This window comes from Engystomops pustulosus, chromosome 1, assembly GCF_040894005.1.
Source record: "Engystomops pustulosus chromosome 1, aEngPut4.maternal, whole genome shotgun sequence".
In the NCBI taxonomy this organism is placed as follows: Eukaryota; Metazoa; Chordata; class Amphibia; order Anura; family Leptodactylidae; genus Engystomops; species Engystomops pustulosus.
The window spans coordinates 165632279-165647742 of NC_092411.1; the positions used below are offsets into that span (position 1 = coordinate 165632279).

General features: G+C 42.1%; 1 protein-coding gene across 1 annotated transcript in view; it reads left to right on the forward strand.

The window, feature by feature from the left end:
- The window catches only part of LOC140066215 (phospholipid-transporting ATPase IK-like), a 1118040-nt gene that overhangs the window by 938679 nt on the left and 163897 nt on the right, over positions 1-15464 (forward strand). Inside the window, exon 26 of the mRNA XM_072113746.1 lies at positions 5112-5342. Within this exon, the coding sequence (XP_071969847.1) occupies positions 5112-5342 (231 nt within the window). The remainder of the gene's footprint in view (positions 1-5111; positions 5343-15464) is intronic.

The following is a 15464-nucleotide window of genomic DNA, read 5'->3' on the forward strand; positions in this document are numbered from 1 at the left end:
AAGTTACTCTACAAAACGTCTCCAATAATAGTTCCAGATAAGATCTTTAAAATTATAGAAAGTTTGTTTGCAGAGCTGGTTTGGAGGGGGAAACAGCCACGCTTAAAGATGGAAAGAATGATGATACCCATAGGAAAAGGGGGTTTTGGAGTTCCGGATATACGGGCCCATTATATAATAGCGCAAGTTAAATATCTTTCTACCTGGGATTCCAACCCGCATAGTCTAGTGGGTAAAAAAACGAATTCCTGCCTCAATTATGACATCTGGGAAATCCTACAGGCGGAATACTGGGAACTACCTAAAAGGGGTCCCCCCCAAATACACTTTTCAATTAATGCTTCAAGTCTGGAGGGAGCTCCAGAAGATAACAAAAATGAAGGGGTATAACCAGTATACTCCTTTGTGGGAAAATAGGAAATGGCAGGTTCCGGTAGTCAACTACACAAAATGGATAGATAAAGGTATTAAATATATGTATCAGATCTTCGATAGTGGACTGCTAAAAACATTTAGCCATATACAGGAGCAATATGGGTTAGATGATTCATGCCTTTATACATAACTACAAATTCTCACTGATGACACTCATATTCTCTGGTTTTGCACTCTGATTAAAAGAGTAGTTAATAATACGATTCTGGCAGAGGCACAAGTTAAAATGAAGGGAAGTAAAAGAGCGTACGAAAAGTTTAAGTTTACATGGAACTCTTGGATTCATAAAAACTTTAGCAGGGAGGAAAGCGCAGTATTAAGATGAGAAGAGAAGATGAGATTCACGCCAAGGGGGATCGGGGAGGGGGGGGGGAGGGGGGAGAGGAGATAGACAAATTTCTCTTTCTTTCTCTTTTTTTTTTTTTTTTTCTCTTTTGGGGCTGGGAAGGGGGGGAGGGGTTAAGGAATTGCTATGTCATTTATGGTAAAATATGCCAACATACCTGATATAGGTCTATAAGGTAATTCCCAAGAAACTGTTTGATTTATGTGTGGTTTGATATGCATTGTTAAAACTGTATAAACACTGTTTGATTTTTTTAATACGGTAAGCCTATGAAACGGCAATTACTAATGAAGGCTATGTAATGTGGTTATTTTGGGGAAAGAAAAGACAGAAAATAATTTTTGTATGGATTAATATTATGGTTATAATGTGTATAATTAATAAAATTCTTTAAAAAAAAAAAAACTAATGAATTGTTTATTTGTTAAAGGGAACCTGTCACCAGAAGTCAGAATTGCACTGGGGACAGGTCTGGAAAGGCCTTGCAGAGTACACTACATGACACCCTGATTGATAGCTCTGCTCCCCTCCGTTCCCATAATATCCCTGATAAAGATTACCTGGCTCTCTGGCAAAAGTCCTTGCCAAGTCCTGGGGTGATGCCGCATTTCAAATTTCAACGCTCACCTCTCCATTTTCATAACTTTCTGCTCGGCCCCCGCAGCTTAATATTCCCTTATTTTCCCCCTCACTTTCTGCTAGTTTTGAGTGTGATGTCAGCTCGCCATACAGGAAGTCTCGCGCCTGCGTGGTGAGTTATATACCCATTATCAGGAAATATCATGTGAACAGAGGGGAGCAGAGCTATCAAACAGGGTGTCATGTAGGCCTTCTGACTGACTTCAGTTGACAGGTTCCCTTTACCCTTTATTCTTCCCCCTTCTTTATTCATTAATTTGTTTGTATAAATATTCATGAGCAATTTTTATTTACTTATGAGCAACATTTTTTATGAGTAACATTTACTTATGAGCAACATTAATTAATTTAAATTAAATATGATCAACATAAGTTAGGCATTTAACACATACGGATTTAAAGATTTATTCAGCATCTGCATATCATATTTCAAATAACCTACTTGAATCATTCATTTATATATCCATGTATTTATTTTAATATTTTTATATTTATATGTATGGATCTATGACTTTATATGTATAAATTCTTTGGATAATTTATTATTTACATCATGTTATATTCATGTCATATGTTTAAGTTTCATAGTTTTATAGGATTGAAAAAAGACACATGTCCATCAAGTTCAACCAGATTTAGGAGAAACAATTATATATAACATAACCAGCAATGTTATTTAGGTGTAAAAAGGCATCTAAACCTTTTTTGAAGCTCTCTGCTGTCCCTACTGTGACCAGGCCCTGAGCCAGGCTATTCCACAGATTGACAGTTCTCATAGTAAGAAAGCTGATTGACTGTCACAATGGAAGTTTGTCGATAGTTCATATGGACTACTGTCGGGGTACTGTAGGGAGTACCAAGAGCAAGAGTCTGTAGACCCTCTTGACCACCGCGGGAGATGTAGATGGTACTTGCTGAAACTTGGGATCGGAATCTAAGTGGCACCTGGTATTCACCAGAGCTTGCTGCAAAGCGGGATGGTCTTGCTGCGGTGGGGTGCCACCAGGTCGTTACACGGGTGCTACTGGGCACCCGGTAGCAGCCAGGGTAGCAGGACTCAGGGACAGGAGGAAATGCAGGACACAGTCTGAGCCTGGGGTGACAGCAGGAGAACGGTTTGGAAGGATGAGCTGGAACTCATGGAGCTGGCACAGGCAGACAGGAACAGACAGTCCCACAGAGGAATGCTGGTGACTTGGAAGTGTATGGGAATGCTGGAGACACACAGGGACCTGTGGGAATGCTGAAGGCAAACAGGAGATATGGGAGCATCTGGGAACGCTGGAGACGTAGAGGAGCGTCTGGGAACACTGGAGACACAGTAGCGTCTGGAAATGCTGGAAGTGATTTCTCTTCAACAGGAACCACTATGGGAAGCATGGTCTGGAAACCTTGGAAGTTCCTAGGAAATGCTGCAGATCCAGAGAGGCAGGAAGGGAGGTGCCGGATTATAAGGGATGAGCCGGATTAGAAAGCGTCAATGAGGATGAAGCTGGCCCTTTAAGTGCAGAATAAGTGGCGCGCGCCTGTGTCCTAGTCGGACAGGAAGCAGGCTTGTGGAAAGTGTAGGGGTCTGGTAGAACAATGCCCTCTCATAAGCTCTGGAGGTGGTAGGTCCAGCGGATATAAGAAGGGTAAAAAGAAAGAGAAACAAGAGGCGCTAACCTCGTGAGGTATCTCAAACTGGCGTAAAGAAGTAGGGAAATGTGGCAGTATCGCTGCTCACCTTATCCAGGGAGTATAAAGCATGTAGCTGCCGGTTGTTTCCTGATGTCCGCTTTACCCGATCCAGAAGGCGGGGTGGCAGTAAAGCAATGTGGGTACCCAATGAAGTAACAGGAGAAGGATCGGCGCTACAGGATCCAAAAAATCTCTAGGAACCAGTATTTTTAAGTTCCAAAAATGTAGGGTTTTATTTTATAAAAAGTATAAAGCATAAAATGTGCTAAAAGAACGGTACAACGCATTTCGGCTCAGTACATGAGCCTTCGTCAGGTATAAAGAAACAGAATTCCAAGAGCATTTATATACACAAATACCAAGAATTTGATAGGTGCACCGGGATTAGCCCGGGAAAATGCATCGGGTTACGTAACCAAAGTTTCTAAACCATATTAGGAATAATAATATATTGACAGAATTAAAAAGGATGATTTACCATAAAGAATCAATACAATGATCAAAAGATATGATATTAAAAAACATACAGCGTATCTGAATGATGAACCTGCAACAGGGAGCGGAGAGCGGAGGTAGCGTCTGGTAACATGGCAACGGGGATTGCCCTGTCATGACATGAGGAATCTACGGAAGCCTGGTAGGGTCAATCTTCATAGTTTCATAGTTTATACGGTTGAAAAAAGACACTTGTCCATCAAGTTCAACCAAGGAAGGGTAGGGATTGGATGAGATCCCTACATGGGATCCCTTCATGGGACTACGGACTACAGAGGCTTCCCTGTTCCCTGTTGCGGCTTCATCATTCTGATACGATCACATGTCCGGTCCTTCCGGTCCTCCGTGAATTAGTAAATATGAACATTTTGCTGTATGTTTTTTAATATCATATCTTTTGATCATTGTATTGATTCTTTATGGTAAATCATCCTTTTTAATTCTGTCATTATATTATTATTCCTAATATGGTTTAGAAACTTTGTTTACATAACCCGATGCATTTTCCCGGGCTAATCCCGGTGCACCTATTACCCCTGACGAAGGCTCATGTACTGAGCCGAAATGCGTTGTACCGTTCTTTTAGCACACAAAAAAAAAAATGAAACCTCCACTACTGAGTAGAAAAAGGTACAAAAGGTAAGATTAAGACGGTTATCCGTCGAAACGCGTCAACCTACCTGTATCCTCATGTATATGGCGTTTTAACTAATAAAGGAGGAAAATATTGGCATCGTACCCATGTGAAGGCTATCGTGTGTGCCGGTTTATCATTGTTTTCCCTGTTCTTTTAGCACATTTTATACTTTATACTTTTTATAAAATAAAACCCTACATTTTTGTAACTTAAAAATACTGGTTCCTAGAGGTTTTTTGGATCCTGAAGCGCCGGTCCTTCTCCTGTTACTTCATTAGGCTTGTGGAAAGGTAAGTCCAGGTCAGGGGGCACCGCGCCACACGAAGAGGCACGGGATCCTTGTCGCAGATTGCGGGTGCATCCGTGACTTTGACATTGCATGCTGTTATTTAATTTATGATCTACTAGTACACGCAGGTCATTGTCAGCAATGTTTACTCCCCCAAGGATGTATGTTGCATGTGGATGTTGCATGTGGATTATTATGTGTATTTATATATGGACTTTCATCCTCGTGGTAGAAGTCCTTTAAATATTGAATGTTTTTTAATGGACATGCAGAATTTTTTTGCTATTTTTAGACCTGATGTAGTATCTGCAGTAGAGGTGAGAAATGCATTCGCGTACCTTTGTTTTCAAATAAACAGATTTTGACACTATTAAATGCTTGAGTTGCTTCGCTGTTGGAATGTCCACCTTTTGTTTTGGGTTTTTTGTCACCTGTGTCATACAACATAACCCTACTACTATCATTTTAAGATGGATACTGTAATATATTTACTTGGTATACTGCAGAGACAATACATGTATTCTTCTGTATTTCTTTATATTGTTCATACTACTTGTATCTCCATCAGCCTTGTGTCTTTTGTTATACAGGATCTGGACAGTGAAACTAGTCTTCGTTATCCACATCTGTACATCAGAGGACAAAGTGACTCACATCTTTGCATCAAGATTTTTATAAACATTCTGTATGGCATTTACACTTCATTGGTTATGTTTTTTGTACCATATTTTGGCTTCTTTGATACAGTTGGAGGCATATTTGACTATCAGGTTTTTATATATGCCATGTCTAACATCTATATTCTGGCTATTTTATCCGAGGTAAGGAAATTGTGTTAAAATAGAAAAAAAATATGTTGAATAGTTATTATGGTTGAATAAAAGCATTGAGTTCAACAAAGAAAGGAGAGGGATGGGATAAGGAAGACATGTAACATAATTATGTATTATAACATAACCATTAATTTTATTTTGATGTAAAAAGGCATCTAGACCCTTTTTGAAGCTCTCTACTGTGATAAGATTCTGATGCATGCTATTCCACAGATTCACAGTTCTTACAATACATAAGCTTTTTCTCCTCCAAAAAACAGCTTTCCACCACATTTTTATGGGCCGTTTATAAATTAATCATGTCTCCCTGTAGTTTGACATTTAAAGCATGTGTTCTGCACGTGTTTTTGACAAATTGATCAATTGCCATAAGAAAGATAAATCACTTGAAAACAATGACAAATCACATAAAAAACTAAAGAAAATAACAGGCAAAACGTCTGTTGCACTCTGACGTGGTCTGCAATGCAAGTGTCAAAGGGGCTTAATTCTTTTAATGTTTCCTCATATTCGCTAAAGCCCTTATTTTTGTGGTACTTCATTGTACCCTCCCCAACTCCAGGGCATCCTTCTGGATTGCTGGCCAGAACAGAACTGCATATTCCAGATGAGGCCAAACTATTGCCTTGTACAATGGTAATATTACATCCCTTTCCCCAGACTGTATACCTCTTTTGATACATGACAAGATCTTGCTTTAGAGGTAGCTGATTGCGTGCTTTATTTAAACTTTTATCTACTTATAGACCGAGGTCTTTTACCACAAAGGACTCTCCCAGATTATGGTCCCCAATTACATATGTTGTATATCAATTATTAATCCTCAGAAGCATACACTTACAATTATCTACATTGAACCTGCCATTATTGCCCTGAACTTTCATTTAGAATCTAATCTATGCAAATCTGTCTGTGCAAACCCAGCCCAAAGGAGGGTGTTAGTAATGAAAATGTATAAGAGTTAAATTCTATTATATGGTTGAATCATGTCAGTTTGGTTTAGAATTAATTATTAATGATTGTGCCATTTTAAAGGTAAAAATTTAAATGACCACATAATAAACAGCAATTAGTTAAATACTATAATAAAATGTTAATGTGTTAATGGTGTACCCTAGGTAAGCCATTCCAACTCAAATTCGGAAATTCAAGATTTTATTTAAAGGGAACCTGTCACCACATTTGCACATGTACAGATAGTGACAGGTTCCGATAGAGCCCCATTACCTATCCGACACCCATTTTTAAGCTAAAAATTGTTTCCTTCACATCCCCGTAAATCAATTTTATCTTTTACTAGTTGTAGCTCCCGGCATTGTCTCTGAGTGTCTCTGAGTGTGTCTATCTGTCTCCAAATGTCTCTGTCTCTGACTTTCTCTGACTGTCTCTGTCTCTGCATGTCTCTTACTTTCTCAGACTGTCTGTCTGTGACCATCTTTGTCTCTGACTGTCTGACCGCCTTTGTCTCTGATTGTCTTTGTCTGTCTCTGAGTTTCTCTGACTGTGTCTTTCTGTCTCCGACTGTCTCTGTTTCTGATAAATCCCCCCCTACCTCTGTATCACTATCTATCTTACCTCCCACACAACCTGTCTCACACTCATTGCCTAATGTAACCAATCAAAGTTCAAAGCTCATATTAATCACCTGTGGCAGAACAGCAACCAATAATGGCTCAGCTTCTAATGGCTCCTGTATATGGTAGTTAATAAGTTTAGTTTGGAAAATGCAGGGTTAAAATTTCAGCTCAAAACCTAGTCTATGATGTTCCCTGACTAACAGGGAGCGGCTGCGCAAAATTTGGTGATTGTAAATGTGACGGTGGAGATTCCTTTAGCGGACATACATACATATACACTCTCAGCTTTATATTTTAGATTATAAATCAGAGGGGATGTGTCTTGCTCGGCTTGCCCGTCCCATCTACTCTTTCCCATGCCTTATTCCTCCTTATTATTCAGCAGTTCATGCCATGTGACCAGGGTGATGTCATCAAAGGTCCTGTACCCTTTACATTTGCAAAATGTACTCCATGTATGTACCTGATTACATGAAATCACAGAAGCCTCCTCATAGCATTGTAATGTGTGGATTGCTAGAGTGCCGAGTGTGCATGTCTAGTGGTGTGACGAGGTGACTGCTTGAGAGGCAAGAGTGGACGTAGAGTGGGATACTTATTGGTCCCAGTGTAAATTCAATAAGTGGTGGCACCAAATTCTTATAATTGGAGTGCATATGAGGTGTGATTTATGCTCAATTTATGTCCTGAGTGAAAGGTGAGCTCAAGTTTGAGTGGGTTAAATTAACCCATACAATCGCACCCCAAGTCAAGTGACGAAGCAGAGCGTCCTCTCCATGACAAATTGGTGGCAGTGGTGAGATAATTTCTTATCAGTTCTGTGCAACCCCAATCCCATATTGTAAACCCCAAAAGACCTTGTCAAGAATATTTCCGAGTATTGGACAACGACGGGGATTTGGACAATTTTCTGCACTCATCTGAGAAGTCCTGCAATACCATCTGCCCGAGAACAAGAACAAGATTTAAGCCCAGGGTTAAGAGACAAAGCCCTGGAAGTATTTGCTGACCTTCCTCTTGAGCTTGATGAGGACTACACTGCTATAAAAGCTGCTCCGATTAAAAAGTACTGTCAGGATCAGTGGCAGTGGATCCTCTGTACCACCGCGGACGATGATGTAAGTCGACACCTGGGACCGGAGTGGTACCCGGTTCTCCCCAGAGCCTGCTGCGAAGCAGGTTGGACTTGTTGTGGCATGGTACCTCCAGGTCGTTCCACAGGCATGACTTTGTCCGCAGTGACAGCCAAAGCTTAGTACAGAGACGTAAGGTAAACTTGTGCCTGGGGAAAGGCAGAAGGTCGAGACAGGCAGCACAGGATCAGAGTCGGGGACATAGCGGTAGGTCAGGACAGGCAGCACGGGATCGGAATCAGGAACAGAATCAAGGTCACAAAGGGAAATCAGGATAATCACAGAGGGCTTGGAATACAGCTTTCTCTCAGGCATGGTTATGTGAGTCCACGGCAACTGGGTATCGGCAACGGGAGCAGCAGACCTGCAGGCTTGAGCCGTGATGACTTATGGGCACAGGAAGCACAGGAACGCACAAAATCTCAAACATCCTTGACCAGATCTGGCCACCAGTAGTAAGCCACACAAGAGCAATGTCCTCAAGTTAGTATCCTCTTCCAAAGGGGAGGACGGAAATAGATCTTGCCAGGAGGGAGCTGCCATAGGTCCACAGGAGCCACAGCAACCTGATATGATGAGGAGCCAATTCTTACCCAACAACATCAGAGGCACGAGAGAGGGCATCAGCCTTGATGTTCTTCTCTGCTAGACAGAAGTGAATCAGGAAGTTGAATTGCGAGAAAAAGAGGGACCAGCGAGCCTGACGAGGATTGAGACGCTGAGCAGTCTGGAGATACAGGAGATTCTTGTGGTCAGTGTAGATATAGAACAGATGAAGAGATCCTTCCAGAAGATACCACTGTTCCTCCAAAGCAAGCTTTATGGACATTATTATTTCACAGGCACCAATGGAATAATTCCTCTCTTTGGCTGAGGAGGTCTTTGAGAAGAAGCCGCAGGTGAGGGTTGGACCTTTGGGCCCTTTCTGGGTGAGGACGGTCCCAGTACCAACAGATGAGGCTTAGACCTCCAAGTGGAATGGCTCCTCCGTATTATGCCGTGTGAGAACTGGTGCAGAGGCTAAGGCAGACTTCAGCTTAGTGAAGGCTTCTGCAGCTGCCTGAGGCCAGAGTCTTGGATTGGTGTTCTTCTTATTCAGCGCCACAATGGGAGATACAATAGAGGAGAAATGTGGAATAAATTGCAGATAATAATTGGCGAAAGCCTACAAATCTCTGTCTGGCATGTAGTCCCACTCGGCGAGGCCACTGAAGTACAGCAGACTTGGCAGGTTCCATCTGTAGTCCTCAGAAATGATGTATCCCAGGAATGGAGGACCAAAGACCAGATGGTTGATGTGCACAGGTAATCACATCTTTTGGGAAAGGTTTTTATGGTACTGAACTACCACTGTCTATTAAGGTACATAGCTTGGGAAAATAAAAAATGGCATTGTTCATTCTAAATTTCCAAAATCATAAAAGGGGGGTGTCATGGAAAAACTTAAAAAGTGTGTAGAATTGTTGAACAATTAGTATCTCTTGAAGTGTCTAGGCAGCTTTTACAACATCCTAGAGGTCTTTACAGCAGGTGCAGCACAGCCACCATCACCCTGCTCCCCCTTCTTCTCTGACCTGCAGTAATATCCTGGATTAACATGGGAGGGAAGGCTCTGAACAGAGTATGAACAGGGGCAGAATAAGAGGCAGCTATTTGTCCTCACTTTTCCCCAGTGGCCTGGTCTTTAGAGTATAAAGGAGCCCCTGCTTGGCTCCTGCTTTGACACAGGGCTAGATACCACTAAAAGCTCTTCTCTTTCACTAGAGACAGGAGAAGGTCACATGACATTATTCTTCCAGTTAACCCCTTAAGGACTAAGCCTATTTTCACCTTATGGACCCAGCCAGATTTTTCCAATCTGTCATGTGTCAATTCAAATTGTAATAACTTTGGAACACTATTTTGAGATAGTTTTTTGTGACACATTGAACTTCATGTTATTTGAAACATTTGAGTGATATATTTTGAATTTATTTATGAAAAAACTGAAAAAAGCAAAAATTTGTAAAAATTAGCTCTTTTTTAAACTTTTGAACTCTTATAATGTTTGAACAAAGACAAAAGTCATAAGACAAAAAATACTTAAGAAATAACATTCACCATATGTCTGCTTTGTGATGGCAACATTTTTTTTTACATTTCTTTTGTATCTGTAGGATGGTAGAAGGCTTTTATGTTTAGTAGCTATTTTCAAGAACATTTCCAAATTCATTTTAGGGCAATTTCATAAAACACATACTTTAGACCATTTAAGAAACTTCACCCCTTAAATTATTCAAAAAACATCTTTAAAGAGCTTAATTAACCCTTTGGGTTTTCTTTAAAGTTAAATCAAAATGTAGAGGAGAGCACAAATTGTAGAGGTATGCAGCTGGGCAGTGAAGGGGTTAATTGTGTGTGGTGTGCCAATGATTTATGGTGTGGAGGGTCACTGTAGGCATCTGATCTCCTTTCGGATACTGATAAGGTGAGTTCAGCCAGGGAAAGTTTTTTTTTTGGTGGGGGGGACTTCTATTCCTCCCCTGACATGTTGCTCAGAGCCTTGGCTCTCAGAAACTACAGGATCTTTGATACTGTTACCCTGCATTTTGTCAGAGTAACAGAAGTCATGACGTTCCACAATGTCATGGTGTCTTCATGCACTGCTACCCATAACATTGGGGTAACGTCATGGTGGCTTGAGGAGTTAATTGGCTGATGGCTAAAAGGATCCAGACACAAGGAATTTCTGCTGGGTGATAGATCAGGTCAAGAGTTGCCTCCTAAATCATCCATGCTGCTTTTGATATCTGCCGCCTGATGCAAGATTTTCATCCTGCCTCATGGCAGATGCGGCCCTGGTCTAGTGGTGTGACAAGGTGACTGCTTGAGAAGCAATAGTGGATGTAGATTGGGATACTTATTGGTCCCAGTGTAAATTCAATAAGTGGTGGCAGCAAATACTCATAATTGGAGTGCTATAGGAGGTGTGATTTATGCTCAATTTGTGTCCTGAGTGAAAGGTGAGTGCAAGTTTGAGTTAAATTAACCCATACAATCGCACCCCATATCAAGTTACGAGTAGATATGGGCGAATTTATCTAAATTATATTTGACCCCGTTCGCCAAATTTTTCAGAGAAAATTTGATTTGAATCGAATCATAACCAATCACGGCATGTGACATAATAATACATCACTTGCCGAGTGCGTGTGCATGGAGAGGGCTCACGGACCTGGCATGAAAAAAATATATATTTAATTATAGAACCTAACAATTCTAATTACCACCCTTTCCCTAGAAAATGCCCGATCTATCAAAATATAATAACTTTTTTTTTAACCCCATAACGGAAAATAGTGCCCAAAGTCGAAAATGGCACTTTTTTGCCATTTTGAAAAATATAAAAAAATTACATAAAAAGTGATCCAAAAGTTGTGCACTCTTTAAATCGATAGCAATGAAAATTTCATCAAAAGTGTCGCAAAAAATGACACCACCCACCGTACACCAAAGTATAAAAAAGTAATTAGCACCAGAAGATGGAAAAATAATTTAGATTTTTTTGTACAGGTGGTTTTAACTTGTGGTATCCTTACCCCCATACAGTAAGGAACTCTACCACCATATATTGAAGAAAGCAGCCATACAGTGAGGAACACTACCGCCAAACAGTGAGGAACACTTTTCTTCTTCCCAGAGCTTTCTGCCCCTTGCAACACATTGGGGCACATTTCCTTACCCGCTCCTGACGCGATCCAGTGGCGGGTTCTCCGACGCTGATTCAGGTCCAGCCGGGATTCACTAAGGTAGTGCGCCCGATGTCCACCAGGTGTCGCTGCTGCGCTGAAGTCCACTGCGACACTTTTTTAAAAAAATACGGCGGTTTTTCAGAATCTGTCTGGTTTTCCGACAGCCACGCCCCCGATTTCCGTCGCATGCATGCCGGCGCCGATGTGCCACAATCCGATCGCGTGCGCCAAAAACCCGGGGCAATTCAGGGAAAATCGTCGCAATTGGTAATATTCGGGTAACCCGGCGGAAAAACGTGATTCGGGCCCTTAGTAAATGACCCCCATTGTGCTCATGGGAATTTTCTAATAAAGGAAAAAAAAATTAAATTCGTTGCCACGAATCACCGTAAACTTCGGATTTGTGACAAATCGAAGTTTTTCTGAAATTCTAAACAAATTGCGATTCGTTAGAATCGATTCACCTATCTCTAGTGATGAGGCATCGCTTCGACTCTGTGATACAGGGGGTGACTCAGCCTGTGATACAGCCTAGGAGAGAGAAGAGTAAAAACCAGCAGACATGAGTGAGAAAAGCTTTTATGCATATCAGAAAAATGACTGTAATTAAGGTAGAGTGCCTCACTTGCAGCTAATATTAGGTAATAGGGGGAGTACTTGTAATCCTATATCAGCAGGCCTTGTTGGTCAGAATGGTAAAATTCTGCCTAAGGCCTCTTTCACACTTGCATTACAGATGAAGTCAGAGTCTGATCAGTGTGCGATCAGGGTTGGGTCAGTGAAAAACTGACATTTTCCATTAGTGTTCAATCAGTTTTCATTCAAAGTTTGTTCAGTGTCTCAGTTTTTCATGCGCAGTTTTTCAATGCATTTTCAGTGCAATTCTAAACAAGTGTGAAAAGGACTCAGGACTATCTTTTCTATGGCAATTGATGTGTAAAAAACGCAATGCATATCTGGGTGCATTGTGTTTTTTATGCATCTCCATAGATTTGTTTGGTGCGTTTTTCACGCGCGTGACTTGCAAAAGTAGAGCATGCTGAGATTTAAACGTCTGAAAAAGCCTGTTGATTACAATGGGTCAGAGTGCAATGCAAGTTCTGCATGTCAAAAGCACACAAAGAACACGAGTGTGAAAAACGCAAGTGTGGAAGGGGTCTTACAGACCTTAAAGGAAATTAGGATATTTTTTATCAATGGCAAGCTAGCTGTAGTTGCAGACCAGAGGGAGGGCACAGCTAAGCTACTCAGCTGTATGATGTAATTACTGCACTTAGGTGGAGAGGCAGACAAAGTCTGTAGCTCCACCAATCACTGAAAGTAAACATCCCACTGATGTCATCTCACAAGGCTGTGAGCTCTGTGAAGGAGCAGGAGGGAGGAGCTGTACAGGAGGACAAAGGTCACAAGTCACAGGGTTTTGTCAGGGTTCAAGGTAAGTTATAATACACATTTATATTGTAATGCAAATGCTTAGAAAAGGCAGAGAGGCCCCTGGTAACAGGTTCCCTTTAAGAAAATATATTAAAATAAAATAAAAACTCCTCGACACACCCTTGTTTACCAGTTCATCGATATTGTCCATCAAATCAGGTGTATGAATCAGCATACACAGATCTGAAAAAGTTGCGCCTGTCGAGTGAGTCCAACCTGCTTTGCGGCAGGCTCTGGTGAAAACACTTAGACTCCACTCCTAGGTGTCTGCTTACGTCATTGTCCACGGTGGTACAGCAGGTACACTGCACCAGAAGCATGACGGTAAGATCCGGCCATGGATCCCACCAAGGTTCTGCAACCTGAACTGGCTGATATTACTACCATTGTGGTCCAGCAGTCTCAACAGATTGCTGCGCACGGTCAGCAACTTGGACAACTCACCGCCGACCTGCAGCAATTGTTGGCTACCCAGAACCAGTGTCCAGTACCTATGATACCTACTGTTACTACTACTGCATTGTCTACTACTGAACCCAGACTGCTTCTTTCCATGCCTTCCAAGAATGAGGGTGAGGCCAAGTATGACGGTGAGGCAAAGCACTTCATTACCCAGTGCTCCTTACATATTGAACTAATGCCTTCCCAGTTCACCACAGAACGAGCTAAGGTGGCTTTCGTGATCAGACTTCTTTCCAGGTAAGCCCTGGCCTGGGCTACTCCTCTCTGGAATTCAGCAAGGAACAAGGTGAGAATGGCCTGGGTGTCTTCTGCTGACACTGCCCTGCTGTTCCGTAACCTGGCTTCTGAGTTAGTCTGGAATGAAGCCACCATGGTCCCAACCTTTAAAAAATGAGGTCAGGACAGATTAAAGATGCACGTGATTTGCCATCTGATGTAAGTGGTTTTATCTCTCTGGCCAACCAGATTGACCTCAGGTTTGCTGAGCTCTCTGAGGAGCAGCATCTGGAACATCTGCAAGTCAGGACCCGACTTCTGCCCCGTCTGGCTCCTGTCTTCCAAAAACCTTCTCAGTCACATTCTGTGATAGCTGCAGGGGAACCGATGCAGGTTGATAGAGCTCATCTGACTAATCAAGAGCATTCCAGGCGAAAACAGGAAAATCTCTGCCTCTATTGTGCTACCCCAGAGCATTTTCTTGAGACTTGTCCAATCCAACATTTTCAGAGACTTACTTCTCAGATGGCAAGGCAAGTTCTCAGATGGCTAAGGGCCAATCGTCTTTATGCTAAACTCAAGAAGTGCCAGTTTCACCAAAAGAGTCTTCCTTTTATCGGGTACATTAAAGGACTTCAGATGGACCCTGGCAAGTTATCGCTAACTACTACCGGTAGTTTATACTGCATTTCACCTCTCTCATGTCTTCCATCGTGGCACTGACTAAAAAAAACGCTAATCCAAAACTCTGGCTTCTGATGGCTAAAGAAGCTTGCTCCAAGCAAAAGTCTCTGCCTCTGCTTCTGTTCTCACCCGGCCTGATACTTAGAGACCTTTCCTGCTAGAGGTTGATGCCTCATCAGTTGGTGCTGGAGCCGTTCTCACCCAGAAAGGGCCCAAAGGTCAAAAACTCACTTGTGGCTTCTTCTCTAAAACCTTCTCTGCCGCAGAGAGGAATTATTCCATAGGTGATCGGGAGCTTCTGGCCATAAAGCTAGCCTTGGAAGAATGGCGTCATCTTCTGGAAGGAGCTTGTTATTCAAGAATCTCCTTTATCTCCAGACCGCTCAGCGCCTCAATCCTCGAGAGGGTTAATCAGATCATGGATGCCACCATTTTGTCTCCGCCCTACAGGATTACTGGTCCACTCTGCTGCCATGGGCAGAATTCTCCTACAACTCTCTGGTCTCTGAGTTTGGGGGTGCCACTCCTTTCTTTGTTATCTATGGACAACAACCACGTCCACCTCTTCCTCTCTCCGTGTTTGCTGATGTTCCTGCCGTGGAAGAATTGGTGGAAGACCTTAAATCCATCGGGGAACAGTCTCTTCTTCAGGCGTCCTCCCACAAGAAAACTCATTTTGATAAGAAACGCAGGCCTCCTCCCATCTTCTCTCCAGAAGACAAAGTCTGGCTGTCCTCCAGATATGACCCCCAGTTACAAGTATTGTTTAAAAATGGAGGAACTGGAACTCTTAATGTTGGAACGCAAATATGATATAGTGGGTATCAGCAGGGCCAGATTAAGGATCCCAAAGGCATTGAGCGCCTGATTTAT